The 17,789-nt window shown below is 35.0% G+C and overlaps 1 protein-coding gene across 1 annotated transcript in view; it reads right to left on the reverse strand.

Moving 5' to 3' along the window:
- Positions 1–36: 36 nt before the first annotated feature.
- Positions 37–17,789, reverse strand: part of LOC129232548 (zinc finger protein 583-like) — a 37,820-nt gene continuing 20,067 nt past the window's right edge. Inside the window, exons 4-7 of the mRNA XM_054866683.1 lie at positions 814–925; positions 323–633; positions 249–255; positions 37–210 (exon numbers count right to left, since the gene is read on the reverse strand). Coding sequence (XP_054722658.1) covers positions 37–210; positions 249–255; positions 323–633; positions 814–925 — 604 coding nt within the window. The remainder of the gene's footprint in view (positions 211–248; positions 256–322; positions 634–813; positions 926–17,789) is intronic.

Raw genomic sequence — 17,789 nt, forward strand, 5'->3', positions numbered from 1 at the left:
TGCCTAGAAAATGATTTTCTTACAAATCTCACAAGATTATAGTTTTCCTGTGGTATGTGTCTTCAAATGCCTCATTAGATTTCCACTTTCAGAATATGACTTTTGACAAAATTCACAGGAATACGGTTTTTCTTTAGTATGTGTCCTTAAATGCTTCTTTAAAGAAACACTCACAGAAAATGACTTTTTACAAATTTCACAAGAATAAGGTTTTTCTTTAGTGTGTGTCCTCAAATGCTTCCTTAGACTTGCATTCTGAGAAAATGACTTTTTACAAATTTCACAAAAATATGGCTTTTCTTTAGTATGTGTCCCCAAATGCCTTTTTAGTTTTCCACTCTCAGAAAATGACATTTTACAAATTTCACAACAATATGGTTTTTCTTTCGTATGTATCCTTAAATGGCTATTTAAGTTTCCACTATCAGAGAATGACTTTTTACAAATATCACAAGAATGTGGCTTTTCTGTAGTATGTGTCTCCAAATGCTTCCTCAAACTTCCGCTCTGAGTAAATGACTTGTTACAAATTTCACAAGAATACGGTTTTTCTTTTGTATGTGTCCTTAAATGGCTCTTTAAATGTCCAATCTGAACAAATGACTTTTTACAAATTTCACAAGAATATGGTTTTTCTTTAGTATGTGTCCTCAAATGCCTATTTAAATTTCCATTCTGAACAAATGACTTGTTACAAATTTCACAAGAATATGGTTTTTCTTTTGTATGTGTCCTCAAATGGCTCTCTAAATTTCCATTCTGAACAAATGACTTGTTACAAATTTCACAAGAATACGGATTTTCTTTAGTATGTGTCCTCAAATGCCTCTTTAAATTTCCATTCTGAACAAATGACTTTTTACAAATTTCACACGAATATGGTTTTTCTTTAGTATGTATTCTTAAATGGCTCATCAAATTTCCACTAAGAAAAAACGACGTTTTACAAATTTCACAAGAATACAGTTTTATTTTCAGTGTGTATTTTTAAATGAACTTTTAAGTGCGAAATGTCACTAAATGTCGTTCCACAATATTCGCATGAATATGATTTGTCTTTAAACTTCATATGCATTTTAAGCTTCAAATTTGGAAGATTGATAGTCACAAGATCAGACTACTAAATTGTGGTCTCATACTCGTCCCCTTGAATTAACTCCAATCTAAAAACAGAAAAGTATTTCATTCTACTGGGGGGAAAAGCATTATGTATACAGTTTTCAAAATAAAAGAAAGTCTTATATTTTTGCACAGCTAATTTTTAAAATGCCATAAGAAAATAATATTTTAGATATTTAAACATTTGTTATTTGCAATAGAATTTACTTGAGAAATTTTTTTCAAATTTTTTTTAGAGTAGACCGAGGCACGTTTACGCAGTGCCCTTTTTTTCAAAACGAGTTATAACTGGAGAGCCAACAGTCATAACATATTGATGTAGCTCCCAAGCAAATATCCTCACAAGTTTTTGAGCATCAGAGGAGCGTTAGTCTAGCATGCAGAAGTATGAAGTGAAAAGGGGGGCGCTTGAAACCAGCGCAAGCACTGAGACCACAGGTCTATTGTACTATCATTGCTTAGACTACTAAAGGAGCCCAGTAACAGAAATAAATCTCAGCAGTTGCCTAACCGAAATTTTAGGCAGTTTTCCGGGATCTACATAGTGGTATCCCAAGTGCTCAAATCTTTGTGCAGAGTATAAGTCACATTCACATAGCACATGAATTGAGCTTTCATCAGCCATATGACATCCTCTACAGGAAGGATTGTCAGTAACACCCATCAGATTAAGATGCCTATTAAGAGAGCAGTGTCCAGTTAGTAACCCAACAGACTTATTGATCTCATCTCCACTCAAGGTAAGCAGTTCCTTGGACCTGAGCCAGGGAGGCTGCTATTTCCGAGTCTTGGCCTGTCTTTGAGACTCAGACTGAAGCCACAGGCCATACGATTCATCCATAAGAAGGTTCTTTGCAGTAGTCCTCACTGCATTGTAGGGCAGGCAGAAGGCAGGCTCGGGTCCCATAAACAGTACATTGGAGCCCTGCTCAGCTAACTGATCTGCCAATTCGTTACCCAGAATGTCACGGTGACCAGAAACCCAGTAAAGGGAAACCCTATTACTGCCAGCTAGTCTTACCAGTGCATTATGGCACTCCCAAACTGTTTTGGTAGTGAAACAGTTACGATTGAGAGCTTTCAACAAAGCTTGGCTATCAGAGACGATTCTGATAACCTTCCCGCTTATGCCTCGATCTAGGCAGTTATTTACACAAGCCAATGTGGCTAAAGCTTCAGACAGTAGCAAGCTTTCCTAATGAGAAGCACAGATTTGTGTTATTGCTGCTGCAGTATGCAACAGAACCAGTTCCGGACGCAGTCTTGGAAACATCTGTAAACCAGATTTCGTGTGCATTGCCAATGATATCCTGTACATCCTTCCATTGCTCTCTGGACAGAAACACAATGTTATAATTGGCATTAAGGCTGAATTGTTTTAACATCCAGTCAGAAGGCATCATAAAGTAAGGATGCTTACTAGTCTTTGCACACAGTTTATCGTACAGAGACAGGTGACCAGGGGACTTCCAGAGACCCATGAGCTTGAGGCGGTACGCACACAGAATCGCCTCCATTTCCACTTGCTTATGCAACGGAAGGCGGCTAAGAAGGAGCTCAAGGTTATGGGAAGGAGTAGCTCCCATGGCACTAGTGATTGCAATAGTAGCATGCAGAAAGAATAATCTGTTTTCTAACAAGTCGAGTAAATTTTGATTTGAACGTTTTGAAGCTTGTTGTGAATAAATATAATACTTAGTTATTAAGAAAGAACAAATATATAAAAATTGGCAGAATTTTATCCTTTCTTGAGAATTGTTTTTGTATATATTGAAATGTTAATAAATATTTTTGCAGGCTAAAAATAAACCCAAACTTGGCGACGGGGATAGTTTGCGCATTGACGTTTGAGCACCTTTACGCATGTTCTTACTGTGGCTTACTTCTGAATGTGCCCTGACGGTTTTTCGCTCCGAAGTGTCTCAAAACTTTCTAGTATTTTCAGGCTAATTAGTTTTGAAAATCACCTTAACTTTCTAATTGAGTTACAAATTTGTATCTTATAGTTTACAATCATGTAGTGCTGTCTTCATGCCTGTTCCGCTCTTATTTTATGCACAATACAATCTGTAATAAATTTGCTTTATTTTAACGACGGTAAGACATTACGTTCAAAACACAAGCAGAACCACGTTAGGTGTCAAAATAAATATGCGTAAACGTGCCCCAGGTCCTGGGCAAGTTTATGCAACCGACTTGGACTCAAAAATAGTGTTTTTAACGGTTGAAAACGCAAACTGAGCAACAACCGAATATTCCAGTTTTGACTCCAGTAACTACTTCATAAAACCAAAATGTCAAAAATTTCCTCCGTTAAAACATAAAATTTAGAAAACTCATTGAAAAAATTCCGCAAAAACGTGCTCTGGTATACCGTATTTATTATTCTCAAATGATTTATTTATTTTGCTTGAAATTATGTATCCTGAAATTAAAATACTGAATGTTATACTTGCAGAATAAGAAGAGTAAAGACACAGACAGTCAATTAAATCTGATTGAATTAAAAGAAAAAACTGGACCAAGTGCGAGTACTGGAATTTCTTGTTTTTCAAAGCAGAAATTTCATTAAAAAATGTATAAATTATCTTTAGACAAGCTGTCTAATCATTTCTTAACACCAGAATTAAGGAGTTTTTAAAAAGCATAAAACATTTTTTAAGACACAACCTAAAACTTTTCAGTAGTTAGTTTAATGAATTTTCTAGATTGTTAACTTACATTCAACACTAAATCATGTAAACTGAATAATAAACCAACGTTTTTAAATTGTGTATCATATTAATAGAAAAAAAAACAATTAAGAATTCAATGCATAAAAATTCACTTATAACATCACTTAATTGCTACTATGGGATAAGAAGATATTTTTTTTTTATTTATTCATTAATACAGTGAAACCTGTGTAAGTTGACCACTTGTGGTGCAGTACTGTGGTGGTCAACTTATAAAGGGTGGAAGTGATTTTTTTTTTTTTTTTTTGGCATTTCTTGCATCATGTTTTTATTTTTGACTAATTGACACTTACTCTTTCTGTTTAACTCACTCTTATTGGTTAACATTACTTTGAAACAATAATTAAAAATGTTGTTCAAATATTTTTGTTTTTCCCCCCTTGCATTTACTATATTAGACACTAGTTTTAGAAATTCCATATGTGTCAGCTAATTTTCTCTATATTTCTCCCTTTTCAATTAATTTAAATATTTAATACTTTTTAACAATCTCAAGTTCAACTAATTTTCTTTTTGAAGCCATTTTATGTAAAACTTATAACACAAATAGTAACAAGCTGGACTCTCCTAGTTCATAAAGGCAGCTGAAAATGACATATCTCTTAATGCCTTGCACCAGAAATCTTTACTCTTTAGCACAGTTCCAGTGCTGCCACATAACTTTCCAACTGGAAGATAAGACTAAAAAAGCACTTTTTTACTGACACTTGTTTTCATTGAACAGTAAACAGTATCTCGAATAAAACAACAAAATAAAACCAAGTTTGGAGAATAAGTAGCATATGCTGCTGTTTTATTTAGTAGGTAAAATGCTAGTCTGGCATCAAAGCATTAAAATTATTCTTGGAAAGCTATAAAATAATAATAATAATTTGCTTAATTAAGTTTAAAAAAATTAACCAAGTGGTCAACTTACAAAGGTTTTTTTACAATACTCCAAACCAAATTTGGTGTACATTAGTGGTCAAGTTACAGAGGTTTTCCGTTATTATACAAGATAGGACTAATTCCGTTCCCGACAAAAGTGGTCAACACAGGCAGGTGATCAACTTTACAGATTTTACTGTATATTTATTTCTGTATGAAGTAAATTTACTGCATTTCTGTGATAAGGTTTTTAGATAACAAAAGGTGTGTGGTTGTTGTTTATATTGATTTTCAAAAAGCTTTTGATCAAAGAGTCTTTGAGCTTGTAGCCCTTCATAAAATTCCCGGAACAATTCCTTCTCTGAACATCAAAAGAGATCGCCAAAAAAGCATCTTTAGGGGAACTACAATTTTGAAAAGTTCCAGGCTTCAAAATTTTCCATATTGTTGATTATCTTTTTCCGACTATACAACTTAATTCTCTGGATCAGGTGCAGGGCCCAATACAGGCTGATTTTACTGCCGTTTTTCTGCACCTTCAAAAAAATCTTATTTTAAAATCAGTACTTTCACAAAAATTAAGTAATAAAATCAACAGCGCCACAAAACTAATTTTGAAAATCGGCAGTCACAAAAACAATAAATTAAATATTCAGAAGTTTTACAAAAATCAGCATTGTTGTGAAATTTGCAAAATTGTTTAATTTGTTTCTCTGTTTAAAACAAAATTTACGTATAAAATAAAATGCTAAGCTAATCTATCTGGACAATCGCTTGAATAATGATCATTTCATAGTGTTTCTACTCATTTTAAGTCGTTTCTCGCCAAAACACATTTAGGCAATTTTATCACAATCTTTTAGCATCTGTTTTTGGGGGCCAGTTTTCTGACAGTTTCCCGAGTTGTACAAAGTACAGAGCCTATTGGGTACAATGGTATTTTTCGTACCTCTGAGGTTTTTAGTGTCCCCCCACCCCACCCCCTCCATAAAAAAAAACCTGTTAGAAATAATAGTAGATGACTTTTACACTTTTTGAACTATAATTTTAGGTGTTTTAATTTTCTTTTTCAAAAATTAGAATGTTTCTTTAAATGTTGAAAAGAGAAAAGAAAGACTTTCACAAAAATAGAATGTTGATGCCGTACTTTCGAAAAAATAGGTATGGGGGGGGGGGAGGGGAATCCTGGATTGGCCCCTGAGATGTTAGTAATGCAGGGCTTAATTTGCATGGGAGTTAAGCCTTTTTTTCAGTTTAATGTGGATTTCTAAGTTTTAGGCTATTTATGCATTTTAATAAGCTCTAAAAACTAGGTATACACAGCTAACCGTTTCTCAAGTTGCAAACTAAGTCCTAATGATCCATCCTCCAAATTGAAAGGTGCACTCTCTTTATCTCGATATATGTTTTTTAAAAAGTCTAATAGCAGTCTTTCCCACCACCACTCAGTTTTTTGACCACGAGGCGGTCTTGTAAACTTGATTCGCTTCAATGCTTCACTAAGACAATACAAAATATTTATGATAACAGGTCCTCGTAAAACAAATCCTGGATTCGCCACTGTTATAGAATAATTGTATACCTCCTAACTGGGTATTTGTTGAAAAATCATTACATGAGTTCTTTGACTATGAAAAATCATGACCAGGGAAATACAAGCGCCTGACGGTGAGAAAAGAAATAGCCAAAAATTTTTTTTCTACTCGCATTTATTACTCTGCTTCTGTATGTACATTTAAACTATGATTTTTGTATATATTTATCCAGTTCATTATCACACTTATTTTTACCCGTTTAACGTATCAACTGGTTATTCACGCAAAACATTAATGCGAATTCCATAACATAATATTCCACATAATGTGAAATGCGAATTCCATAAAGTTGAGCAAAGCTAAAGCAACGCTGTTTCATACAAACAATGTAACTACTACTTCTTGACGAGAATCCAAGTACGAAAAAATTCTTTTTTCCTCCGAGGTTTTTTTTCCCCAAGAAAGAAAATTTTCCCCACAGAATTCCCCTCAAAACCCATTTTCCCAAAATTTCCCCAGAGAGCACCAGATTTCCCCAAAATGGGGAAATTTCCCCCAATCTGGCAACACTGCGCTAATGAGACGATATCTTTTCAAGCATGGCATCCCTGGTGAAACTAACCTGTGTTTTGCAACCCAAAGGCAGTCTTAGATTTGTTCAAACTTGTTTACATGGATTGTTTACTTGGTTTAATGCAGGAGAGATACGAGTTGTTTCGTGCAATATACCTTACAGGAAAACTTATTTTGTGTTAGTCATTTGTCCTTCGTGTATAAATTTTTGCCAAAGTTACGAAGTCAGAGTCGAAGTTGGGGAGTCAGAGTCCGATTAATTGTCGGGCACAGGAGTCGGAGCCAGGTGCTCCTAAATTCTTGGAGTCGGAGTCTGGAGTTTGGCGTCAAGAGCTGTTTCCAATAAAATTTGTTTGAAGTAAATCCACCTTCAAGTACGGAATCTACATTGACTTTCAGTTTCTCCATAGGCGCTAATGTTAAGGGATTTGAACTGTTCAAAATTGAACGGAAAATTGTTCAAATCAAAAAGATATTTTGTATACAAGTTTTTCATCAAAAGCTTTTTCCTACAAAGTTTGTTTGAAGCAAATTCGCCTCACAGTTCGGAATTGCCTTGAATTTCCCCGAAGGCACTAATGTTAACCTTTTTTGAACTGCTCAAAATTGAACAAAAAATAGTTCAAATCAAAAAGTGAAATATGGGAATGAGGTGTCCTTGTCGAGATCTTTCGAACAAAAAAAAGTTCGTTTGAATCGGACTATTCATTCAAAAGTTATTGGGGGGGACAGACAGACAGACCGACAGACATTTTCCCCCATCTCAATACCGTACTTTCCAATTTTTAATTTTTCAATATTTATTTAATTATTTTATTTATTTTTGACTTTTTTTTTTGTTTTTCGCGATATTTTTAAGATGCATTAAGCCTTCTTTCATGGTTTTTTCTTCTTTTTCTGACTTTTAATGGGAAAGTAGGCTAAAAACAGCATAATTCTAAAGTATACTTATGATTGAAGCATATTTCCGTTTTCAAATGATATTATAAGGAATAAAATTATTTTAAAAATATCTTTAGCTTGGTGTCGGACGTAAATTGTTCATATTGGATGTAAACTATTGCTCTTAAATGTAAATACATAACAATGATTACAGTTATAAATATGTAAATTATAGGTTACATATACTGGAGCAAAATTTACGAAGTAAATTCAAAAGTAGGGTTGATTGGGGACACTGGGATAAGTGGGTCACCCCCAAAAACTGAAATATCCATGTCATGGTTCATCACAGTGATTAGTTTTGCGTATACAGTAGAATACCTTTATAATGCTGACCTATATAACGCAATTCTCTTTAAACCACACAACTTTTCAGAAGTGAACAAAGGTTTTGTAGTTTAAAAAATCCCTCTGTTTTTCTTTGCAAACATAAAAATCGTTAGGCAAATTGAATTCTGTGACAGTTTTTCATCTTTCCATCTGAATTCAAAGCTTTTAAATGAAAATTAGTACTCAAAGTAAACAGAATATACCAAATGGCTCTGACTGAAAAACTGAAATATCCTTATGATTTTTTACATTGGTCATGTCATGGTTCATCACAGTGATAAGTTTTGTATATATTTGGGACACGTGGAATTTTTTTTATAGGTCAGAGAACTTAGTCAAAAAAAAAAAAAAATCTGAAAATAGTTTTTGGCGAGTCTAAGAAGCATTTTTCAAAAAGTGTTTCCCGGTTAGCATTTATATTTTTTTATGATCATTAAACATACCTGTACAGTTTAACTAAAAGTGCATATTGCAATCAGAATTTTTGAGTAAAATATTATTAAAAACTTTCAGAGGAGAGGCCTTATTACCCGGTATAACTTTGCTATAAGAGGTCCCCACACTATGGGGTAAGTGGTTCCCCCCATAACAGTAAGGATTTGAAAATCAAAAGCAACTCTGATGAAATATTTGTATTAGTGAAATACAAGACAGCTTTGATGATTTAGTAGATAGCTGATAGTTCAGCTACAAAAGATGGTGATTAGTTATTTGTGAAACTTACCTGAAAGAAAACCATCAAGATTTATATGGGTTGAATGTTGGTAATGGTTCTTCCTTAGCCAACATTACACAGACGCAGTCACTTAGTGTTTCCAGTTTTTTTTTTCCACTCATGCTTTTGGCAAATTTATCCAAAATTGATCTTAATCAACTGTATTACGTTCATTCAACACACTTTTTCTCAAAAGGGGTCCTACTTACCCCTATCAGCCCTAAATGTATATACAATAAATTCACTTAGTTGTTTTTTATGCATTTTTCACTTTAATTTCGAAATTAAAGGCCAAAAAAGATGAAACACAGTTGAAAAACATATGTTCTCAAAAGGAATGTAACAGTGTCGGACGTAAAAAATTTTTTTACGTCCGACACCTCGATTTTAGTAAATAATATTCATTTGTTACAAAATGAAAATAGGTTAAATCAAAGAGATTGAAATTCTTACTTTGTACCCAAAAATACATGAATGTAGCTTTAAAATTATTGGCTCAGCATAATTAACTGTGCATTTTGGTGTCGGAAGTAAAACTCTTAATGAACCCCAGAGGAATTCTTTTACAAATCAAAATGAATTATATTTTGACACATCTTTGCAACATCACCAGCAACACATTGTATCTTTAAATGGTTATTCATCTCAATTCATAATATTAGTATGTATTTTTTGGAAAAAATAGAGTTCCTTCGGGAGTCACCAAATATGGTTTGAAAATATACTCAAGATGTTGACCTTAGTTTAACCTCCTGTAACTTATTTATAACTAAACTGATCAAATTTTAGACAGGCATTCCAAAATATACAACTCTTTACCTTTAAAATGACACCTCATCTGTTTAGAAATTTTAATTTTGAAACTTTGATCATCTGGTTGACCTTATCATGGATAAATAATATCCTACATTTACCCTTAATATCCTACATTTACACTCATACATACACGCACGTACACACACATACATACACACACTCAAACACATACACACACCTGCACATACACACCTACACACAAGTGCCCGCACACAGACACAAACACACATACCCCCCCCCCCCCCCACACACACATACAACTCGTGATTGCGAAAAACATAATTTGAATTCAAGATGTCAAAATTCAAATTAATTTTTCTTTTCTTTTTTAAATCTATTTTTATTCGAAAAATTAGGTTGCATACCTGCTGAGTTAAAGAAACCAGGATCGCTTCTCTGTTCCGATCAAACTACTCAGTTGGATGCTCGGTGGGGTGATCGATGCTGCACTTTCTTAAAGAATGTGGGACACTTCAAAGAGCCGGCGATCAGTTGCTTAAAAAATTGCAAAACAGAACGACTTCTCAGATTTAGTAAAGATGATTCGAAAAATGAAAGAGAAATATGTAAAAAAACACATGTGATAAGCACGAAAAACCTCAGTTCCCAAAGGCGACCGCGTAAACAATGGCACGTGGTTGCAGTTACGATCTCTGGAACTTCTTCTGGATGCGTTCGCCAATCTCGATCGGTATCTACCAGCCGGTTTATCACATGACAGCTAAAGACGTCAAACGAATAACATGCAAGGAAAAAATACTCATTAATGGTCAATCAAAAATGTCACGTGCTTCAATCAAACAATCAGAAGCTGAAATTACGGTTGTCGGTTGATCATGGAACGCTGCCGTTAGTCATCGGTTGACCAGTCGGGCTCTGCGAACGCAACTATTAACTGTTGTATTTGTTTGGTCGTGTTTGAACAAGCTTACACAGAGCTCCATGCATGTGACATCACAGCGGTAGTAAAAATACACTCAGGAACATTGAAAATAGCACCCCAAGAAAGAAGAAAGGTACAACCGCGCAATTTTGCATATATGAAGAATGTCATCTGATATGCAAATGTCCAAGTTTGGTGTCAATGCGCATAACCGTTTACTCTACAGCACCGGTGAAATCGGGGAAAAGGTGCTAGATAAACCAGTGCATAATATAAGATTTATAAATGTAACGATTACATCCGGATAGTCGGAGAACCTTAATGACTGAAGGATGCCAAGTAGACGAGTTAGAAAGCGTTTCTCACAGTTAAGCGAGTTGAGTTCATCTGCCAGAAAATTATAGGCTGTTTGTCGAGCCGTGTTGCTGCCCAGGTGAATCGTTCGGAGTGATCCGTTAAAAACTGTTGGAGGCAATGGACACGTGCAAAAAACCGGGTTTGGAGTGACCAGCATAGGCGGATTTAGGACTGAGTTCCTGGGGGGGCAGGATTTTTTTTTTTTTTTTTGGAGCAACATTTTTAATTGCCCTCCTCCCCCCTCCCATGTTTTTGTCTGTTTTCTGTGATGCGTAAAGCCATTCTTTCCTTTTTTTGTGTCGTTTTTCATTACTGTGTGTAATCATGCTGTCGTTTTTAAATTGACCTTAAATGAGAGGGGGCTGGTATTAAGAGAGTAACGCAGTGCTCCCTTTTAAGTGGGATATAGAATATCTCCAGTTTTAGGGGGTCCGGGGGTTCCTCCCCCGGAGGAAATTATCTAAAATGGATATAAAATTCTGCATTTTGAAGTCTTATAAGGGTTAATTGGAAATAATAGGCAAGTATTTTTTTTTTTAGTTTTACACTTTAAAAGTGCTTTGTGATGCAAGTTTATACTTTAAAAGAAATGGTGCACAGATTTAGAGAATAGGTATCAAGAGAGTAACATACTATCCATTTGAACAGTTCTTAATTTATACACTTGATAAGAATACAATTGAAGCACACTTTGCTTAGGAGATTCAAAAACTTGTCCAATTATTTTCAAGGTTTGGTTGGTTAGATTGGGTTTTTGGTTCAAGAGCCCTTTTAGGCTATACTGCGCCAACTCTTTTCAAGGATTTCAGAACCTATTAATAATTTGCACTTTCCAGCCTCTGAAATTGAGTAGTAGATTATACACTTGTACAGTATTGTTCAAACTTTGTAAGAAACGGCTATTTTAAGTTTAAAAGAAAAAATAAACTTTAATTTCCTATTCAAAAAAGAAAAAATCATGATTTTTTTGTTATAAGATTTTGGAAGATAAGTTGTTACTCCTCCCAAAACTGGGGAGCATTGTCCCCTTTGCCCCCCCCCCCCCATATAAATCCACCCATGCTCTTCTAAACTATTCAAAAACGAAAAAATAATGATTTTTTTTTAAATTTTTGGAAGATGTGTTGTTACTACATAAAGTCCTCCCAAAACTGGGGGGGGCATTGCCCCCCTCTGACCCCCCATAAATCCGCCCATGGTGACCAGGAAGACGACGAGGAGAGAGGATGGAAGGATCGTGCGGCAAGTGCTCGTGAATCCCACAGTGACTCGTTTCTCCATAAAAGCAGATGTAAGCGTAGTAGTTGTTCCTCGAACCATTTGTAAACGTCTTGCGGTAATAAATCTGCAGTCCAAGTGCCCTTTTCAAGTACTCCCTCTAACACCAAAACATGGCAACTCTGTCTGCAATGGTGCGAAGCCAGAGCTGTGTGGGATGTCACTGTTAGACCCCTTTTACACGATTCCCGCTTTCGGACATCGGACGGCAGACATGTGACGTCACAAGTCAGAGGAAAATCGTTGCTCATTTACACGAAGGCGGAAAGCGGGAAGCGTATGCAAATTTCGTAACCGGTACGGTGTTTTGACAGGGCGTCTGCTCCTGTTTGTTTATATTCGTTTCCGTTGAATCTTCTGTTATTTCCTACTATTTTTTTTTTAATTGTTAAAGAATTGAAGTGTTTTCCGTAAATGTTGAAGGTTTATTTTTTAGAAAACATGTCTTGGATAGCGCTGATTTATTTTTTAATCTTTTTTTGAGCCACGCTAAAAAATAGAAGTAAAAAATTCTAAATTTGCCAAACAGTGCTTTCCCGTGTTTCGCGGTAATGGTTTACCGCTGTTTTTTTTTTTAAATCTGTGTGCATATTCAATACATAACATGTGCACAGTTAAGCCAGGCTAAAAAAATAATAGAAGATAATTCTGGGTTCATCGAACAAGCATTCCCTCCCCCCCCCCCCCGCCTGAAATTCAAAGATTAAATTAAAAAATAGAATGGTGTATGTTCTAGGATCTTATCACATCATGCTGCTGTTGCATGCATGAAAAAATAAAATTGCACAAGGATTTCATAAATAAAACAATTTTTAGAATACTGAAACATTTATTTATTTGCTTATTTAATCAATTTCAAAAATGAGGTTTTTGGCTTGTGCAAATTATTCTCATACAGTGATGTTCCCATCTATTTTTCTGAGGGTATACTCCCAGTATTCCATTACGCACAATATTTGTATGCGATCAAATCGTTGCCTCAGAGCAACAGTAGGATATCTTAGTGTTATTTCGGGGATTAGATGTCTTAGTGTTGCTCTGATGCAACGATATACATAATATGTCTTTATATGGAAATTTTTGAAACTTGAAGGTATATGCTATATGTCTAAAAAATATTTGAGAATATACGGCATACATGGAATATACCCTATGGGAACACCACTGTTCTCAGTGTGCAAAAGTTTTTCTTTCTGATAGCCGCTCGGAAAACAACAGTTGATAATTTTTGCTGTGTTATTGCTATTACATTTTCAGAACTCGATGAGGAGCATTTTTTCATTTAGTGATACAGTGAAACCTGTGTATGTTGACCCCTTTATTTTCTTGAAACATCATTAAAAAATGTTGAATTATATAATTCATAGTACAGCTCGAGTTCAATAATGAAAACTCTTAAGTATGGCCACCCCTTCTGTGTCCACATTTTCACTGAAAGAAGGGGTGGCTTCTCGGAGAGGTTTCACTGTATAGTAAAATGCTTGTAGTGATGTATCAAAATGTATATTTTTTTAGAACTGCTTTGCATGTTATTGTGGAATAATACTAAAAGTGGTGTTGAAATATTTTTTCGGGGGGGGGGGGGGAGGCTACGTTTAACACATGTGCAAATCTACGTGTATGCAGGCCCGCACCAAGCCTGATCGGCGCCATCGTGCAAATGTCTTTTGAGCGCCTTTATGCATTAACGTTCGAGAGAATTCTAGTAAACTCCTAGGGTGAGGTTTTATAGACAAATGCAGTATTGAAAAAATGCGTTTGGCATTTATTTGATGTATCAAAAGGAAAGCAATGTATATATATTTCATTTTGGAACACAGTGTACGTTTTTACCTTTGAGCAGGAGTTAGTTATCTCTTCATCTCGAAGTTGTTTCGAGTAAGGGTGATGTAAGGGAGGGGTGATCGGAATTGACTTTTTAATTATGGCTTTTTCTCTTGGAAACCTTGCATTGAGCTGTTGATAAAAAAAAAAGATGGCCATTTTCAGTTAATCAAAGCATTTCCCCCCAACAATTAAAAAAAAAAACATCTTGGAATTTGATTGAAATAATTATTGCTTACTTTAGTCTGATAAGTACTTTTTTGAAAAATGGGAAATGGCTAATATGCAGCCGTTACAAAAATACGGAACCGTTACAAGAGGCATTGAATTTAATATCTAAAACAAATATGTAGTCCTTCCAAAGTTTTTTTTTAATACACAACTAGCAAAAGAAATAAAGGGAGGGGAGGGGAATTGAATAATTATGGTCAAGTCATTACTTTTCGAAACTAAAAAGTTAACCTAAATTATTTTCCGAAGTACATACTGTCCAACCATGGATTGCATGGAATTTTATACGTCTAGATAAGACGAACCTATGTGAATAAGGGGGAAAAGTAAAAATTTGATGGCCGTATTCCACTCATTTGAATGAGAATCTGCTTCTGCAAAAGCTGGCATCGATAAAAAAAATAATAGATTCGTCCATTTCTGGCTGTAAAACGGATGTTTGTCTTTCACAGTAAATGTTACGCACATCTAAATAATATACAAATGAGCAAACTATTTCTTATGTATGATAACATGAAGCAGAGGAATTACCACAAATTAAAAATCGCAAAAAGACGCCAAATTTTGCAAAGATCTGTTGTAAGTTATGGAGCTGTATAAGGAAAACTCCTTATGGGGCTTTCTCCCCCATAGGTAGACGAATACCCTCCTATGTGTATTCCTAAGCATTGCACGAGCTATGCACAGTGGCGTAACTAAGGTAGGGCGGAGGGGTTGGTCCGCCCCGGGCAGCATTTTGTTGGGGGGGGGGGGTTGCAATTTCATGCTCTTGATGTGAAAAAAGTTCAACATTTGCCAATAGGGAAATCATGCTTCTGATCAATTACTGGAGGCAAAAAAAAATTTTTTTTCGTTATAATATGAAACTAGCACTTGATTTTAAGAAAGTTACTCGAAAACTACCTTATTAAAAAAAAAACTATTTTTTGAGGAAAGTTACAACAAGAGTAAGAAAAGAGAGGTCTGAAATGGTGGGCAATTAATTGCTCATGTTTGGGGTAGCATTATCTGTTTCAGAAATTGTTTTAATTTGTCACTTATTACAAAACTTTTATTCAGACCAGAATTAGTTTTATGTTTATCTTATAAAAGTACTTACTCACAACTCAAATAATAACTGCGACAAATCTTACTGCTTTATATCAGTAAAATTCCTATAAACAGCGAGTTTCAAACTGAGACATTCATTAAAGCAGAAGGTTTTTAATTAGTGAATTGATTTCTAAGTAAACCTTTCACATTCAAATGGAAAGTAATGATTTTCGATGCACAACTTTTCCTTCTCATGAATCAGTATGGTTAATCGAACTTATAGGGCTCATTAATCTCATCACCCTGTATCAGTGAAAAAGAAAACCACTCAAATTCTGTAATATAGCAGTATTGGATCTAGGAAAGCGGCAATTTCCGAGTTTTTCAACATTAAGGCAGGCACCCCAGCACGGATCCAAAAGGATGTCATTACCCCCTTTGAAAGGACCAAAGAAACCATAAAATTGCATACCTAGATCTTTAAATTAGGAAAATTTCCTGTGCAGAGCGTCGGCCTCTAAGTTCCTGCCTGGTGTCACCAAAAGGTTAAAATGCATTCTTAGGGCTAATTTAGAAATTTTTCCTGAATAGAGCATATTCTTTATTTTTCTTTGTAATTAAGTTCTTATTTTTCCTTTAAATACTTTTGACTGTTTCTCAACCAAAGGGCGGCAAATTGAGGAATTGCCCCGGGCGGCAGAAAATGTAGCTACGCCACTGCCTCTGCACAAGATTTGATAAACTGTATTTGTGTAAGGAACCCCCCCTCCCATGGTTGTTCACCGTGGGGTGAAACCCCTCATGTAAATTCTCAGGACCTTTGTGACAAATTTGGCAAAAATCTGGCCCTAATTGTGGATTTGTATAAGGACATAGCACACACAATCACTAACATACATCATATTTTGTTTAGATATATAGATTTTACTTTTTTTGTTTATTTAACTTTTTCCATGATTTAATTGAAAAATAATCAGTTTAAATTTTGAAAGAAACCAAAATTTAAAAGTTACCTGAAAAAATACAGGTGCTCCTTTAAAAATCCAGTTGGGGTTTTTACAAATGCTAGTTTTACCGACCGCCTTGTCTGGTGGTCAAAGAAGTGACTATGGATGGGAAGTTACTGGGGGGTCATGACGCAGTCTGCACCATAGAAATGTTCAGAAGTGTATCTTTACGGTTTTTTTTGAGCAATCATGATTGCTTATTGCTTTCATTTGACTGTTTTGATGTCCTATGATTTTATTTTCCCACCAGCACCCTCTGCAGCATCACCGTCGACCGGCTCTTCACGATGCTGCTCCCCTAGCGAAAACCATCTCCAAGTTGCATCCATGTCATACATACACAACTACACGCACACATAAATACCCACACACTCATGCCTGCACACAGACACCACGCACACACAGACAGACTATACACACACCCATACACTCATGCCTGCACACAGACATATACACATATACATACCCACACTCATGCCTGGACACAAACACACACCCCTACATACACACTCGTGATCGCGAAAAACATAATTTGAATTCAAAATGTCAAAATTCAAATTATTAATTTTTTTTTTCGACTCTCGCTACTTGCAAGCACCAAAGGAATTGAATATAGAAACAACAAACACGTAGATAAATATTTTACCCTCAGCTAAAGTTGATTAGCAAAACCAGAGGTTTAATTGTGAAGGATGTGAGAGGAAACTATTTTAAACATTGAAATTTTAGTCAGATGAAAGATGTTTATGGTTAGTTTTTATTCAATGATGGCAAGGGAAAAAACCAGTTGAAGATACCCCCTCCTGTATATAAACAGTAAAATATCAGATAAATATAGCTTAAAATGAACGTGCGTAACATGCATTGAGATTGTTTTCCTTTCTTCCACCCACCTTTCACTCTAGTTTGGCGCTCGCAAGTAACGCCTATCCTTTTCCAATGTTGATGTAGCTTTGGAAAGAAAGATATCGAACAAAATTTTTTGCATTTAATAGTCTTATTATGTAGCCAAATAATGAATAATAACTTTCTTTTCAACTCCTGTTGAATGCTCATGAAAAACATTTATCTGGAAATTAAATAAAAAAGTTGTAGTTAACTTGTACACATTGTATTTAGTTTTATCATTATCATTAAATGTAAAATTTATACCTGTCTTTTTTTTCCGTAAACTCCGATTTTTAATAGAAGACCGCATAAACTGAAAACTATGGATGCACTGAATACCGAACATTCAGTTAAAATTCTATTCTCATCTTCAGCTGAATAATAAATATTTTGCCAAAATTTGTTGTTGTTTCAACATTAAGTACAATTCAGCAATGATTAAAAATAGGAGTGGAACAGAGCTTCAGCCCAGCCAAATCATGAACTGTTTCAGCACATAACAATTTCTCGTGAATATTTTTTTTACAATAACTAGCACATAATATTATGTTCCATAATAAGTTACGCACAATTATGCCCAAGAATAAAACACAGTAAATTTATAAGAATACGTTGAACTATAAGCAGTCCCATAATTGAGAATACGTACCTATACTT

The sequence above is a fragment of the Uloborus diversus genome, unplaced genomic scaffold, assembly GCF_026930045.1.
Source record: "Uloborus diversus isolate 005 unplaced genomic scaffold, Udiv.v.3.1 scaffold_126, whole genome shotgun sequence".
NCBI lineage: Eukaryota > Metazoa > Arthropoda > Arachnida > Araneae > Uloboridae > Uloborus > Uloborus diversus.